Source organism: Sus scrofa, chromosome 17 (genome assembly GCF_054392235.1).
Source record: "Sus scrofa isolate SSC_HxYL_T2T_F1_AM1 chromosome 17, Sscrofa_HxYL_maternal_Yorkshire_Landrace_v2.0, whole genome shotgun sequence".
Lineage (NCBI taxonomy): Eukaryota > Metazoa > Chordata > Mammalia > Artiodactyla > Suidae > Sus > Sus scrofa.
Window position 1 is genome coordinate 10,544,762 of NC_139399.1, and position 18,076 is coordinate 10,562,837.

The following is an 18,076-nucleotide window of genomic DNA, read 5'->3' on the forward strand; positions in this document are numbered from 1 at the left end:
GAAGAACAAAAACAGTATGATCATTTCATTAGATGCAGAAAAAGCTTTTTAACAAAAGTCAACACCCATTTATGATAAGAAACCTCCAGAAAGTGTGCATGAAGGGAACCTTTCTCAATATAATAAAAGCCATATACAACAAACCCCACAGCTAACATTCACAGCAGTGAAAAGCTGTAAGCTTTTCCACTAATACCAGGAACAAGACAAGGATGTCCACTCTTGCCAGTATTATTCAACATGGTTTTGGAAGTCCTAGCTATGGCGATCAGAATAGAAAAAGAAATAAAAGGAAAGGAAATTGGAAAGGAAGGAGCAAAACTGTTACTGTTTGCAGATGACATGATACTGTACATAGAAAATTCTAAAGAAGCTTTCAAAAAACTACTAGGGCTCATCAATGAATTGGCAAATCTGTGGTTAATGTAAAGAAATCTCTTACATTTCTATACACTGAAAACACAAGACCAGGAAGTGAAATTAAGGAAACAATCCCATTTACCATTACATCAAAGAGAATAAAATACCTAGGGATAAACCTACCTAAGGAGGAAAAATCCTGTACTCCAAAAACTATAAGATGCTGTTGAAATTAATTCAAGATGACACAGACAGGTAGAAAGATATATCATGTTCTTGGATTGTAAGTCTCAATATTGTCAAAATTACTGTATCACCCAAGGCAGCCTACTGATTCAGTGCAATGCTTGTCAAATTACCAATGGCATTTTTCACAGAAATTGAACAAAAAATGTTAAATTTGTATGGAAACACAAAAGATCTCAAATAGCCAAGGCAATCTTGAGAAAGAAAAAAGGAGCAGAAGGAGTCAAGTTCCCTGACTTCAGTCTATGTTACAAAGCTATAGTTATCATAACAGTATGGTAGTGGCACAAAAACATAAATATAGACAAGCAGGATAGAAAGCCCAGAAATAAACCTATGCACCTATTGTCAACTAATCTGTGACAAAGGAGGCAAGAATATACAATGGAGGAAAGACAGTCTCTTCAGTAAGTAGTGCTGGGAAAACTGGGCAGTTACATGTAAAAGAATGAAATTCGAACATTCTCTAACACCATACCAAAAAAAAAAAATAAACACAAAATGGATTAAAGGCCTAAATGTAAGACCAGATACTATAAAACTCTTACAGGAAATCATAGGCAGAATACTCCTCAACATAAACTGTGTTAGTATCTTTTCAGATCCACCTCCTAGAGTAATGAAAATAAAAAATGAAATAATGGCACCCAATCAAACTTATAAGCTTCTGCACAGCAAAGGAAACCATAAACAAAACAAAAAAATAACCTACACAACAGGAGAAAATATTTGCAGTGTGACTGACAAGGAATTAATCTCCAATAATAATACAAACAACTCATACAGCTCAGTGTCAAAAAAAACCAACCCAGTCAAAAAAGTAGGCAGAAGGTCTAAGTAGACATTTCTCCAAAGACATACAGATGGCCAAAGAACACATGTAAAAATGCTTATCATTGCTAATTATTAGAGAAATGCAAATCAAAAACACAATGAACTATCACTTCACACCAGTCAAAATGGCTGTCATCAAAAAGACTACAAACAATGCTGGAAAGGAAGTGGAGAAAAGGGAAGCCTCCTACACTGTTGTCTGGAATGTACATTGGTACAACCACTATTGAAAACAGTTTGGAGGTTCCTCAGTAAACTCAAAATAGAACTATAATATATGATCCAGCAATCCCACTCTTGAGCATGTATCTGGAGAAAGCCGTAATTTGAAAAGATACATGCACCCCAAAGTTCATTGCAGCAATATTTACAATAGCTAAGACATGGAAGCAACCTAAATGTCCATCAACAGAGGAATGGATAAAGAAGATGTGGTACATATATGCAATGGAATAACAGCCATAAAAATGAAATAATGCTATTTGCAGCAACATGAATGCAACTAGAAATTACCATACTAAGTGAAGTCAGATAAAGACAAACATTATACCACTTACATGTGAAATCTTTAGTGATAAAAATGAACTTATTTACAAAAGAGAAAAAGACTCACATACTTCAAAAAAGAAACTTATGGTTACCAAAGGAGACAACTGGGAGGCAGAGATGGATTAGGCATTTGAGATTGACATATACACACTATTGTATATGGATGTTCAGGGGGAATCTGCTGTATATTACAAAGAACTCTACCCAATATTCTGTAATAACCTATATGGGAAAATAATCTGAGGGGAAAAAAATGGATATCATAGACATGTATAACTGAATCACTTTGATCACTTTGTTGTATAGCAGAATTTATCGCAATGTAAATCAACTATAGCTCAATAAAACTTAGAAGAAAGAATCCATGCCCCAAAAAGGTATATCTGATATGATCCACTTTTGGAAAAAAAAAAAAAGAGTACACAAAACAATTGCCACTATTGTGGAATTAAATGCATCATTGTCGGTTGGGAAAAAGAAAAGAAAAAAAGAAAATTATAGGCCACTATCTGAATATAGCTGCAAAAATTCTCAAAAAAAAAAAAAAAATAGAACAAACCAAATCCAGCAACACGTAAAAAAGGTCATACACCACAACCAAGTTGGAATTCATCCCAAATTCACAAGGATGGTTCAGTATACACAAAATCAATGTAATATACAACATTAACAAAAAAACAAGTAAAAAAAACCACACACGATTATCTCAACATATACATAAAAAGCATTTGACAAAATTCAACATCAATTCATGATAAAACTTTTTACCAAAGTGGGTAAAGAGGGAAAGTATCTCAATAAAAGCTATTTATGACAAACCAACAGCTGAAAGTGTTCTCCTCCCAAATCTGGAACAAGCAAAGATACCCACTCTTGCCACCTTGGAGGTTATCTAATTTAGCTACAGTCCTAATTCCACCAATCACTAAATGTGCAATCTTAAATTAATTTTTCTAAATCTCCATTTCCTTATTTGGAATATGAAGTGATAATAACTATTTTATATGGTTAAGGTATGATGGGATAACATATTGAAGCGTCCAATCAACTGTCCAGCAAATAACAAGGCAATATAATGAGATCAGGATCTGAACTTAAACAGACCTAATTTCAAATCACAAATTTTGCATATACCAGATGTGAAAATGGGCAAATTTCTTCACCTCTCTTAAGCCTTGGTTACCTTATTCATAAAATGACTATAATAAAAATACCTGCCATATAGTATTATTAGAAATAAATAATATAATGCATCTAAAACATGTGTTCCACCCAAAATGAGTGCTTAATATATGATAGTTATTATTACTACTTGGTATGGTTGGGGGTTTTTTGGGGAGTATTTGTTATTATCTATAATGTTAAAATTATCAGAATTAGACCTTCATGTCTTAATCCTGAGAGTCTTAGTTTTTAATCAGACTTGAAATAATGTCAAGCACATGGTTTATAGTATTTGTATTTGTTTTGCTACACTTTGGTCATTTGTAATATTTAGTAGAACAAAAAGAAAACATAAGATTTCTCAGAAGCTATAATGTCAATAAACCAGAAATGGCTATTTTTTAGCCAGTTTGCTTGAAACTGTGCTTTAAAAATATAGCTTAACACACCTCTAATTTACTGAGAAATTAGAGATGGAAATAAAGACAGTTTAGCTAAGAGTATCAAGAGCAGCTTTTACATGAAAATGCCACGGTAGAATTGATGACAGTACACAGAAGATTCAAAGTATTTCAAAAAGATCATAGGAATCATATAATCCAGTTCCTCATTTTATAGATGAGGGAATATTGAATATCTGAGAAATTTGGTGATGTGCCCAGAGTTAAGGACAGGACAGAATAACTCTGTCTCCTAGTTAAATTAAAGCAGAAATACTGTGGGAATCAGTTTTTCAGAAGCAAATCTCCTGGGTAGAGATTTTTGTCAAGATTTCTATAATTGAATGGTATAAACTAATATAGTTCTTAGTAGGTATAGAAAATTGTACATTTCTTAATGGTGTATAACAATTTTAATAATTACATTTTAGAAAAAATCAATTTAAATTCTCTAATAAGATGAATGCACTTATAAAGCTATGTCCTTATTTTAAAAACTTTGATAATATGGGAAAGAGTGACATAATATTTGATAGGTCATTTTTTATTTACTTTAAAAAATGTAGAGTAAATAAATTTAGTTGCTCTAATTTTACCTTAAGCTATACTAAGTACATTAAGTGCATTTCACAGTAATTGTGGAAAAATCATTACAATTGCATATATATGTTTGTAGTAAACCTTTTAACAAGTTATAGGAAGTGTACTTTTGATATTAGGTTGCTTTCTAGAGTTTATCGTAACATCAGCCACCAGCATTTTCATCTGTTATTTCTAAGTAATAATTATTTTATTCAAAAATTATAAATAGCTTAATTTGTAGAGTCATCCATTGTTTATTTTCAAGGCATAAAACTACACATTACAAAGGAAAAAAACAACGAAAAAATCTGCTTTTCCCCAGATTGTAATTTTTGCTTCTCTGTCTTGTTTTATAGAGCTACATTCATGGAAGCAGCCAGGCTCAATTCGTGGCAGAGTCACACATTATTCTGGTACTAAGTATCCTTTAAAATACTGATGGATTGTGTAGAACAAAACAAAGCTGCATGCTATCAAATTGATTTTTTTCTTGATAATAAACATCAAGACTTTTAAGACATTAAATTTTAAACTTTACCATGTGACTATTTTTCTAATTCTTATGCTAATTATTTGTTCTTATAATGAAATTTTTCATTCTGAATCATTAATAGACTATAATCATCTTTTTTGCTCACTATTGAAGTATAGCTTTTGCTCCGCATTGATTATCTAACTAGAATTTTTTGTGATGTTTGTATGCTTTTCCTCTTTAGGATCTTAATGGGGAGAAAAGAAGTGTCCTGTAATATAAAAAGCAGTATAAAAAATTATCTTCATACTGTTCCCTTAAATGTTACAGTGAGAAGAAGGAAATTTAGGGTAATTAGATATCTTTTTGGAACATGGCAGACTAAATGTTATGAATCAGATAATACAGTGCAATTTGTGGCTTATAGAAAATAGGGTAAAGAAGATAGCATAGGAAGGAGGTGAGGTTCATGTATCTAAAAATAAACTCTGAATATTATTAGAATGAAGTAAAGTTACTTTTGGGGCCAACAACTATACTCTGGGGAACACTGAGTCATTATCGGGATTTAAAATGTGGCTTATAGTATCATTTACAAATTTGACTACTCTCCTATTTACTAAGATTCAGTCATTTATATAACCATAGCATTTAAACCTATAAAATTCCTAGAACTCACCTATGCCAAAACTCCTTTTATAACTAGGAAAACTAAAACGCACAAAATTTAATTGACTCACCTTAGGTTGGAGGAAAAACTGGGATTAGAACTCAGTTTTTTTTATGGTCTCTTGGTTTTGCAGGTATCTAAGTTTTATATATAATATTTTATCATGGTCCTGGGACATAGGATTCATGACTAAGTGTCAGTCATGCCATCTTGAAGTTTTTAACTTTATTTTGGATGGGAAAGACTCCCTTTTTAATACCAGTAAAGCCTTTGTATTATATCACTGTGTTCTGTCATAACAGTGCACTTGGTTACCCACCAGCAAATACACAGTTTCCACCTTTAGTTCTTTTTGACCTGCATCATTGCTGTGGACAATGCACCAGGTGCCAGGACACACTGAGCCTTGTATTAATTCCAGTGGAGAAAAGGGCTGGGAAGAGCCTAAAAGCATTCCCACTTCAAGAAGCTCACAGACTTCTTTATTTGTAAAATCTGCCTTGGCAAACCAACCACATGGCACTCCTTTGTGAAATCTGAGATGATGCTGATAAAACATCTAGTACTCACTAGGACTACAGTTTTTCTCATTATGTTTTCCCATCTCTCCCACTCAGAATTTGCTGGTCACAGACGGCATGCATAAACATTTACCAATTGATTCTTTAACGTCTGGCAAAGGTGTAGATGGCCAGAAACAAAACAAAACAAAAAAATAAATTCTGAAAGTTTCACTGGGAGTAGAATGGCTTAATTTTTTCTAGAGAGATTCATGGAGCCCATTAACCATATAATTAACAAGATAACAAGATGACACCTTTTGAAAATGTGACCTTGGAAATGAAGCTTGAGAAGAGAGTTATAAGACTCCATTTTCTATTGCAGGGGAACTAACACTGTCTTTTTGAAACTCACTAAAAACATCCGCTTTCTTCTTCCTGTCAGTTCTCAGAGTTTTTATTCCTTTCACCCTAGACTGCTCATACTTGAGTGCATTCTTGGAACTCTGCGTATCCGTAGCCCATTCCTTGCATTTACTACGCACGTGCCATTTTATGGCTTCAAAGTTAACAACCTACTATGATGGATATTTTTTGCTCTAGTTTGTCTCATAGATTGTTTACTTGAGTGTTGGATTGTTTCCAATTCCATTTTCAAATTTTGTGATCTTGATAAGTAACTACCTAGTTTGTGTTTTCCAATTTTAACATGGGTAAGAGATTAATATTTTCTGCACATCAGAGGAGATTTAGGTGAGAAAATGAAATATTTGAAAATGTGTTTATTTCCATATTAAAAAATAAGGGCAATGCCATATTTACTAACTTATCTTTTAATTATATAAATTAATTTATGAAGCAAAACACATTTGTGTTAAAACATGATTCAGCAGTCCCCTCCATCCACAGGAACTACATTCCAAGACCCTCAGTGGATGCCTAAAACTGCCAATAATACCAAACACATTATATACTGTATTTTTTCCTGTATGTACATACATATAATAAAGTTTGATTTATCAGATTAGACACAGTAAGAGAATATCCAAACTGCCAGTATCACTGCTCTTGCACTTTGAGGCCATTATTAAGTAAAAAGTGTTACTTGAACACAGGCACTGCAATTCTCTGACAATTGATCTGGTAATAAAAGATGGCCACTAATTAGGCTAATGAATGGGTGGTGAATACAGTGTGTACTCTGGAAAGGGGTGATTCACATGCCAGGTGGGACAGGGCAGGGAGTATGTATGAGAATTCATCATGCTGCACAGAATGGCATTTAAAACTTTGTTTAAAACTTATGAATTATTTCTGGTATTTTCCATTTAATGTTATTGGACTGTGGGTAACTGACACCATAGAAAGTGAACCCACAGAAAACGGGGGCTAATTATTGCAAGTAACTTTTTAGCTCTTTTCAGTTTTTTTTTTTTTTTTTTTTCTTTTCTATCCAATTTCAATCTGTGATGTAGCATTTTAGCAGCATACTTTATTCAAAGCAGCCAGTCCATTAAACCCATCAGGAATACCCAGCAAAAGGAATGAAAAGATGTGTTGAAGCCATTGTTCCATTGTATGGCAGGAATTCTCCAGGGTTTCATTTCCTGGCTTATTGACCTCAAGCTGAGATTTAGGATGCAAAGAAATTTCACAAACAGTACGAAGTCTTCCATATAGATTTTTAACAGTAGTACATGGAATTTAAAGTCCCCATCCTCTTTCTGCTACTGGTAACTATTTGTTGCTTTATTGCCTCTGTTATTTTTATTTATAGCTGTCTATGAGAAGAGAAAATTTCTTTGAAAATGTATACTTATTAAAATTATCAAAGTGTAGAAGAAGCCATTATATAGTATTTTTAATGGAAATTTTTTTGTCTTTTTAGGACCACACCCATGGCATATGAAGGTTACCAGGCTAGGGGTCGAATCAGAGCTGCAGCTACTGGCCCACACCACAGCCACAACAGCATTGGATCCAGGCCACTCTGCAACCTACACCACAGCTCATGGCAAAGCTGGATCCTTAACCCACTGAGCGAGGCCAGGGATCGAACCCGCATCCTCTTGGATGCTAGTCAGATTTGTTTCTACTGAGCCACAATGGGAACTCTCATTATATAATAATTTGATTTTACTTTCACTTGGCAGAGTATACTGATATTTTTTTAAACTTTCTGTGTAATTTTTTTTATACTTTGCATGTATATTTTTCTCTTATTGCAAAAAAAAAAAAAATGTAAATTCCAGATGGTAACTTTTTGTTTATCTTTAAAGAACATTTCTGCCTTTTGGTTTTCTCCTCCTAATTTAGTAAGCCAGATCATTAGATGCAATTGCTGTATACAAAATTTTATTGAAAATAACCTAAGAAAGAACAGATGGAGTCATTTGATGTCATAGGTTATGGATTCACATTTATTAAAAGTAAGATTTTTCTTCCTATTAGCGGCATTTTATTTCAGTACCTTATTTAGGAGGAAAAAGAAAAAGAACAATCCTAAGTAATTTTTGAGAGAAAACTTTTTAAAATAAATAAAAAATATTTTATGACATTTTAAAATAGAATATATGAACTATCTACCACTATCTCAGTAATCCTTTATATTTTTCCCAGTAAAAAATAAATTTTTCCTTCAGTTGTGTTTAATACCTCATGCAAATATAAAGTATTTGCTATTTACAAAAAGGTAGACTGGTAGGAAAATAATTTTAATCCAGTATAACAAATGCTGTAATCAATACTTGGAAGGAGCTGCCTGGAGAAGCTGAACTGACTTTTCAAGTCAGTTTTGATAGTTTTCTCCCCAGGTGGGGAATGAGTGAGCAAGAGTAGTCCAGCAGAAGGTACAACAGGTACAAAAACATAAAATGAGAGAGTGAAGGGCAGATTGATGAAAGCTTAATTGGCTAAATAATGAAAATCTTTCCATACCTTGCAAAGAAATTTGAACCATATCTCAGTTCACCAAGATAAGTTCTCTGTGCCAGTGGAAACAAGACACATGAGTTCTAAAATGGGATTTACTGTCAGGTATATAAATTCTGGCCTGTCCCTTAATTCTGCACACTTTCTAAATTGTGGGCTTTCAAAAAGATAACATGAGATAAATATCAGTTGGAAGTAAAAGTTCTGAATATAAAAGACAAAGGTTTAACTAGCAATAATAGTTTTTAAATATTTAAAAATACATGTATTCTTATAAATTCATACTTGCTTTTCCTTTGAGGAAAAAAATGTTTTCCCTTTATTACAAAAGAGCATGATTTCACTATGATTTGTTTTCAATCTATGATAGAGAGCAAATGTTTCTTTAATGTGTTATACCCAAGGAGAAACATACTATAGAGGAAAATTAATGATGGATGCAAGTTGAAGACATTTTAGATTTAGATAGAAGACAAAAGTCTTCTATAACACGCTGATTTGTTTTCAACATCTGTTCTCATTTATCTTTAAATCGATAATCCTGATTCTCTCCCTAGGAGCAACAGTAAACCTAACATCATGTGCAGTTGAGAGTGGATTATAATGTAATGCAAATATATTTGTCACCACTTCAGTAGGATGATCATTGCCTCTGGGTTTTGTATATAATTTACACAAATAGAAGCTTCTGTTTTTATGTAGGATCATGTCAATATTTTGACTTTTTCAGCAGTAAGAAGGTGATTGACAGGGTAAACAGAAACAGAGAGTGAAGTGTATATTGCTATGATATTAATCAGTACAAATGTGTAAAGCAATACATGAAGTAGAACAGGTGTGAGTGTGTATGTTTCAGGCTTAGGCATTAACAATCTCAGAAAAATTGAAAAATCTCAGGAATATTATTATATATTTACTCTACATTGACATCTCATGTTCTCTTTGATAGTTGAGACCCTTTGATAAGGCACAAATAGTTACGCCCCTCAGTTTAATGACAGAAAAGCATCTGTTATTCCAGAGTTGGACATAGACTCTCTCAGGAGAGGTTTCATTAGTCATTTAGCCTTCCACCTGCTTATTAACTCTGACATTCAAGCTTCTTCCTCTGCCTATAAATCAGTCCCTTTACCTAAATATATTTGTACAAATGTGATTTTTTTCCCTAAATAAGTATTATGAAGTCTCTCTCTTAGCCAACACTGTTGTTTTCATTGATACAGTGGATCTCAAGCTAAATAATTCTCAATATTCAAAGGCCTTAAGTTAAAAAGTTTCTTTAAATAAAAGAGGAGGATTGGCAAGTTTAACTCATGTATCTTAATTACAACCATCAAGTTTAAAGTAGGTTTTCTAGGTTTCACAAAGCCTAGAAAACTCACTTTTGCAGGAAACGTTCTGATTACAAGACCATACTTATTTACTGACCCTGCTGCTTTTTAGTAAAATATTTTACCTTGGAGTTATGGATATACCTATATGTCACAATCCCTTAGCTTTAAAATTCTCTCTTTGGGGATCATATGCTCAAGGGTTGACTAAGTTTTGCTTTTCTTAATTTCCACATAAGATTAAAGCTAACTTCCCCTGAGGCAAAATGGTTTATAGTATCTTTGGCACTGTCACGGATCCTTTATGGCAGAGGTTTGCAAAGTAGGACCAGTGAGGGCCAAATCCAGCCTGTCTACTCTTTTAAAAAACAAAGTTTTATTGGAACACAGCCACACCTATTCATCTGTGTGTCATCTGTGATTACTTTGCACTACAACAGCAGAGTTGAATAGTAATAATACACCACAGGGCTTGCATAGCCCAACATATTTACTTTCTAGCCTTTTACAGAAAAAGTTTGCAAAGAACTGCTACATAGAATGTGAAAAGCAAACCTTTGTTTTTAAAGAGATTATATTGTTTATGTACATCTTTACTTGACATGTTATGCTTAGTATAAGGATATGTATTATGTTACAATAGATTTAACTATTTTGTTTCTTTGCCCCCCCCCCCATAACTTTCATCTAACCATCTGTTACCATCCTACTTCATTTCCTCTAAGGTTTTTTTTTTTTTTTTTTTTTTTGGTTTGCAACTTTCACTCATTACCTTTGTACTTTGCACTAGTTATTCAGACCTCTCTGGTGACTTCAGTTTCCTTGTTTGTAAACTGAGAGCAATAATAATAACTACATCAAAGAGTAGTTTGTACTGAGTAAATAATCAACAGGACAAAGTTCCTGTCCTTTGGGGGCTAACATTGAGGCAAGAGAAGAAAAACAATAAGTATATTAAAAATATACAGAATCTAAAATTTCTTTCAAAAACAGTGTTATAGAGAAAAAAACAAAGCAGTGTAAAAGAAGCACAGAGTTCAGAGCAGCTTTGCTGATGTCATTTCAGCAGAAACCTGAAGAGAATTAGGAACTGAGTTACAGGGACATTGGGGGGAAGAGCATTCAAGCAGAAGGATAGCAGATTCAAAGATCATGAGGCAGAGGGGTTCCTCTTGAAAGAATATAACAGACATGGATAAGAGCAAACAAGGACAGAGAAGTATAAGAAGTGGGACAGGGTACAAATTAGGTACAGCCTTGAGGCCATTTTGAGGTCTTTAGCTTTTACTTGGGGTGAGATGGAAAGCTATTATTAGAGTGCTCTTAGTTGAAGCATGACACTACCTGACTTAAAGATGTTAGAAAGTTCATACTACCCAAGGTAATCTACAGTTTCAGTGTAATCCCTACCAAAATACTAAGGACATTTTTCACAGAACTACAACAAATAATACTAAAATTTGTATAGAAATGCAAAAGACCTGATTAGCCAAAGCAATCTTGAGAGAACAACAACAAAGCTGGAGGTATCATATATCCTGATTTCAAACTATATCACAAAGCTATGGTAATAAAAACAGTATGATATGAGCATACACACACACACACACACACACACACACACACACACACACACACACACAGATCATTGGAACCAAATAGCAACCCCAGAAATAAGTCCATATACTTAAGGTTAATTAATCTACAACAAAGGAGGCAAGAATATACAATGAGAGAAAGCCCCTTTAATAAATGGTATTGGAAAACTGGACAGCTACATGTAAAAGAATGAAACGACCAATTTCTCACACCATATACAAAAATAAAATGTATTAAATACTTAAAGGTAATACCTTAAATAATAAAACTCCTAAAAGAAAGCATAGAAAATATGCTCTTTGACATAAGTCTAAGCAATATTTTTTTGGATCTGTCTTCTCAGGCAAGGGAAACAAAAGCAAATATAAACAAATGGGACTACATCAAACTAAAAAGCTTTTTCACATTGTTAAAAACCATCAACAAAGTGAAAAGGTAGCCTATTGAATGGGAGAAGAGATTTGCAAACACATATCCCATAAGGGATTAATATCCAAAATACCCAAAGAATTCATGCAACTCAGTATCAAAATCAACAAACAAGCTGATTTAAAAATGGCAGAGGACTTGAAGACTTCCTCTTTTCTAAGGAAGACATAGATGCCAGACAAACATATGAAAAGGTGCTCTGCATCACTAATCATCAAGGAAATGCAAATAAAAGCCACAAAGAGATACCACCTTACACTTAGAATGGCTGTCATCAGAAAGCCAGCAAATAGCAAGTGTTGACAAGGATGTGGAAAAAACAAAACCCTTGTGCACTGTTGGTGGGAATCTAATTTCATAAAGCCACTATGGAAAACAGAATGGAAGTTTCACCAAAACAATTAAAAATAGAACCAGCATATGATTCAGCAGTTTTACCTCTGGATATTTATCTGAAGAACACACACAAAAAAAAAGAATTCAAAAAGATGTATGCACCTTTATGTTCATTGCAGCAGTATTTATAGTAGAGAAGATATGGAGACAAACTGTCCATTGATGGGTGAATGGATAAAGAAGATGTGGTATATGTATACAATGGCATCTTACTCAACCATTAAAAGATATCTCGCCATGTGCATGACAACATGGATGGATCTAAAGGGTCTCATGCTAAGTGAAATTAAGTCAGAGAAGGACAAATACCATATGATCTCACTCTAATGTAGAATCTAAAAAACAAAGGAACCAATAAACAACAAAATGAAAACAGACTCAGAGATACAGAGAACAGTATAATTGATGGAGTACAGGAGGATAAGGACTGACGTAGATTAAGAAGTACAAACTTAAGGTTTAAAATAAATTAGTCATGGGGATGTAACATACAGCATAGGGAATATGAGTGATAATACTGTAATAACTTTGTATGGGACCAGTGGTTACTTGACTCATTGGGGTGATCATTCCTAAAGCATTTAAATGACCAGTCACTATGTTGTACATCTGAACCTAATTTAAAAGCTAGAGAATATTTCTAAGATTTATGGGTAATAACTAATTTCATAAGAGACAATAAGCAAAAGTAATAAAGGAAAAGAATAATTTTAATCATACTAAAATGAAAACCTTCATAACTAAACAATTTAAAAGACAAGTAAAAGAATCTATATGCAACACTTCAGTCGGTTCATATCCAGAAAAAAATGAAGCATCCTAAGGTGACTGGAAAAATAGGCTAAAAAACAAACACTATACAAAAGATTGAACAAAAAAGGAATTATGAAAAGATAGAGTCACTGTTAACATAGACCCCCATTCAACAGTTTGATAAAAATCAATAGTTTGGCAGTACTTTGTTGGGTCAATGTAAGAATGGAAACTCAACACTGCTTGTTCTACAGAATATGATTGTACCCAGTAAATTTGAAAACACACATACCAACCTGCCAAAAATTTTCTAGACCCTAGAAAAAAAAATTGTACATATAAAAAGGTATCTTTGTTGGAATATTTGTAATAGCAAACTTTTTGAAACAAATGCCCAGCAATAAAATGAGGCAGTAAAATGTGGCGTACTTTTAGGAAAATCTTGTCATTTTGTCACAGCATTGTTTGAATTTGTGTGAAGTTCAAAAACAGTCAAATGAAAAGCAGGTTGACCACATAGTTTTCAACAATGTAATATAACAATTTACAGAGGGATGATAGTAAAAATAGTATATAGCATGAAGATACATTGATAGGGGTGTGTTATACTTGAGTGACCATAGTTAATGGCCAATAAAATATAATTTGCTTAATAAAATACACTTAAGTGCATGTTTATGTTTATATGTACTTACAACATATATATATATATAAAATGTACACATGTGTATTCAGGGTATTCAGTTGTATCCTAAGAATATTTTATTTTATTTGTACTTATTTTTTTGTCTTTTTGCCTTTTTCTAGGGCCGTTCCCACAGCATATGGAGGTTCCCAGGCTAGGGGTCTAATCGGAGCTGCAGCCGCCGGCCTACACCACAGCTCAAGGCAACACCAGATCCTTAACCCACTGAGCAAGGCCAGGGACCGAACCCACAACCTCATGGTTCCTAGTCGGATTCGTTAACCACTGCGCCACGACGGGAACTCCCTGAGAATATTTTAATACATGCTTTACTCTCATTAAAATTTTCAAACTTTTAATTATATAAGCCTTATTTTCTCTCCAGAAATAAAAATAGTGCCATTTTCTCATATTTTATTAAGCAGTTTTGGAAGCTACTCAGAAGATGATGGCATGAAATAAATACTTGTTTTATTTATATTATCTACATGAAATTTTTAAATGTAATTTATATTGATTTACAAAAATATTTTTGTCATAGTTAAAGTAATCTAGAAGTCTATGAATTTTCAGTAGATCAAATATGTATGTTTAAATGTATAGATTAGAATTATACATGAATATAAAAGGATGTTTCCAGAAAGAGAGAAAAGGAGAATACTAATTTAACTCCTCATTAAGGATCTTTATCAGACCTATCAGTCTGCTCCAAAGAACTAAGTTAAGCAATGGAAATTCCCTATGTATTAGCAATTTGAGTGATGGAAGTTTTTAATTTTTCTGTTATCTTATTAATGGCAACATCCTGTGACCTTGGACTTGAGAAAATTTATATCAGAAAATTGTCTAAAACACCTTAAGCATAATGAATCCTTTAAATGTACAAACAATAAACTGCTAATACAAAACACAACTAAATTATCTAAATTCAGAGGGTTTTCAAATTGTGTTATCATCACCCATGAAAGCTTTGTGGTAGTTTATGGCATATACATAATGTTGGGCAGGGGCATGCTATTGCTTGAGGCTGGTAGTGGCTTTTTTTTCTTGTATACATTAGGCATCCAATCAGGGTTTGTTGATTGTTTCCATGCTGAATATATTCTAGCTTTCTATAACTGTCAATGAAATGTCATTCTAACTGTAACTAGTGCATATCTTTATGTATAATATGAAATGTCATTGTTGGATATTGAGAGTCCATATAATTTATATACATTATGAAAGTCCTGGAATTTAAGAGCATTTAGAATGAGACTTTTGAAATCTTACAAATTCAAGTTCCAGGTTACATAGTCTAAAAATTAAGGCATATTTAAATAAAGAATGGTAATTTTATGTTTTGTAAATAAAATACATTACATTTACCTCTTTATGCATTTGTAATTTAATCATTCTGGGACAGAACACCCCGTGTTCAGATCCAGAAAAATTAATAGATTTTATTTGCATATATTTCTACTGTTTCCTTGACAACTACTATAGACGCTGCTATCACCATGGGGATGGTTCTTCTAAATGAAGCGGCAACATCCAAAGGAGATGTTGGAAAAAGACGAAGTAAGTCTCTGTGTTGGTGTTTTTGTAGTTGTTTTAGTGTTAAGCTTCATTTAAATCAAATGGGAAATATATAAAAGTCCTCTGTAAGCAAACTTCTAAAGAAATGTCCTGGTTTGAAGACAGCTGTGGTGTTTCTTACTTTTTTCTCTTTCTTGGTTGTGTGTGTAAATACTTAAAAATACATTTCTTCCAAAATGGGACTGGGTGATTTCTATGGAATTGGGTATAAATAAGAGCTGTTATTCACTCTTGTCAAAGGTGCTCTGACTCATCGCATCTGGAATGGTAGTCACTCTAGTTAGTCTACCCTACAGGAACAGGGGGAAAATTCTGTGTGCAGAGTCTTTAAAGATCTTATTGGCAAGTGCTGTGTTCCCTATGCCACCCGAATCAGGTAGCACTCTAAGACTGACAGAGAAGTTTTTTTGCATAGGTCTTGTATCCTGAAACATTATAACACCTTCCAATTACCTCCAAACATGCTTTTACCAACATTTAGAAAGGGGGCATCTCATGATACCATCTTCTCCAGGGTCTTTGCCTTTTGCAATGATAGTCCAAGATTTACAAGTCTACCAAGTTCCAGCATTATGTCTAAAGCAAATCAACTGCTTTATACTTTGACAGGACTCTGTGCTTTCAGGGAGTTGCAGAAAAAGAATACATTTTTAACATATTTTTGGCAGGAAAAGGGAAACATTTTCTGCCCAGGGGAATATAGGTTAGAAAAGGACAGAGAGCCTTACATTCACTATTTCCTGCCACAGACATTTTTATAATTAATTTCAAATCCCTATGTGAATATGTGATTATGCCTCCACAAACCTAAGATTTTCCTCAACATACCCTGCATTTCTGCATCCTTTTTAAAACCCAGAATTTATGTATGAGGTGCATAGGCATCTGGGAAAGACTCATAATTATTAAAAATTTTTAAATAAAAATCCAGACTTATTTTCTTTATTTTAGCTAGGGTGACCTGTATTTAAGTCAGTCATACTGACTTGTAAATACTTAGATATCTTAAGTGTCAAAATGTTTGGGATGGAATATATATTTTAGTCTACACTTTGTTTTCCCATAATGCCAACTATACACTGTTGTAAAGAAACTACAGAAGAATTACCTTGTTTAGTTAAGCATTGGTTAGAACATCTTATGATTTATCTTTTGAATGTGATTTCCTAGGGACTGACAAATATTTATAAGGACAAATTATGTGGTTATGTATCATGTATCTTGTTATATTAAAGTAGTAAGAAAAGTAGTACTTGCTTAATCTCACATCTAAGATAGTGAGTTTATAAAACCACTGCTTCTAATTTCTGCCTTGGTAGAGGTAGAGAATATATATCTACATATATATGTATAAAATCACTCCAACCCCCACCCACTGCCAGTTTGTTTATACGTGTGTGTGTGAGAGAGAGACAGAGACAGAAAGACCGAGAGAGTTGGGGAATGGGAAACACTTTAAAATTATTCCCTTTTGATTCTAGTGTGATTTTTATTTTTGATATAATACAAATATTGTGTTTATTATTGCCCAGGTCAGAATGCTTCTGTGTGGTTAGAGCATTTTCTTCTTCCAAGTGTGTTATCTTGTACGGGCTGCAGTGGTTTGGTTGGTAATTACTAACCCCTCTCTCCATTCCTCTTCCTTCCCCCCGACCAAGTGCTTGAGTAGCAGTATTTTGTTCCACTGCATGGAATCAAGTAAACATATTCCGTTTTACTTGATCACATACTTTGAGGCTCATTTCCTACTGAGCACAATCAAATGAGGCTACTAAAAGCAGCAAAAGGAGTGAAAAGAGTGCTTTATTCAGTGTCTGAAAACAGAGAGGAAAGAAGTATCTGATAAAAATACCAAATACAGGGAGTGTAAAGTAAAGCATCATGTAATTAATTCTCAATTTAGTAAGATTGTTGTAAGCAAAGGGCTGTGTCTAGGGCCTGGTGTCTGTCATACTTGGATATTCCACAATTTAAGAAAAAACAGGGGTTTCTCATTTTGCACCATTCAGCAATTTGTTTCTTACTTTATTTTCTGCCAATCTTCATTTGAAGTTCAACTGAGTGAAGTGTCACAATTGAATGCTATTATGTACTTATGACTTATCCCAATTTGTTCTCAAAACTGAAAGAATGATATTCATATAGCCTTGAAGGAAGATTTATTTTTTACCTTATTTTGACAATGCCATACTCCCTGATTTCCAATATTGTAATTAAACATGGTCTAATTTATATGCTAGAATAATTTCTAAAAATTGTATTTCATCACATAGAAGCATATAGAACTGTTTAATTTTCTTTTTTTTCTGTCTTAGTGTATTTAATCTCTTCTCTCTTGTTTTCCCCTTTATTTTATAATTAATTATTTTAGTTATTTCAGTGGTTTTAAAGAATTCCCTGAACCTAATAAAAGGATGCAATTATTGTGCGCATGCTCTATTCTTAAGAAATGTTTAGATATTTCTTACTAAGGAACCAATTTCTACTTAATTACAAAACAGATTTAAGTAAATTTCAATTTTTCTAAGTATACCTATGTTTTCTTTTATTCTAAACA

General features: G+C 33.2%; 1 protein-coding gene across 5 annotated transcripts in view; it reads left to right on the top strand.

Annotated features, from left to right (window-relative positions):
- The window catches only part of TUSC3 (tumor suppressor candidate 3), a 195,891-nt gene that overhangs the window by 161,352 nt on the left and 16,463 nt on the right, over positions 1-18,076 (top strand). For 2 of the 5 annotated variants that reach the window (XM_021078324.2, XM_021078325.2), the window contains exons 7-8: positions 4,532-4,595; positions 15,427-15,501. The exons of 2 other annotated variants lie outside the window; for them this stretch is intronic. In XM_021078324.2, the coding sequence (XP_020933983.1) occupies positions 4,532-4,595; positions 15,427-15,501 (139 nt within the window). The remainder of the gene's footprint in view (positions 1-4,531; positions 4,596-15,426; positions 15,502-18,076) is intronic. One more of the 5 variants, XR_002340155.2, reaches the window with a different exon arrangement.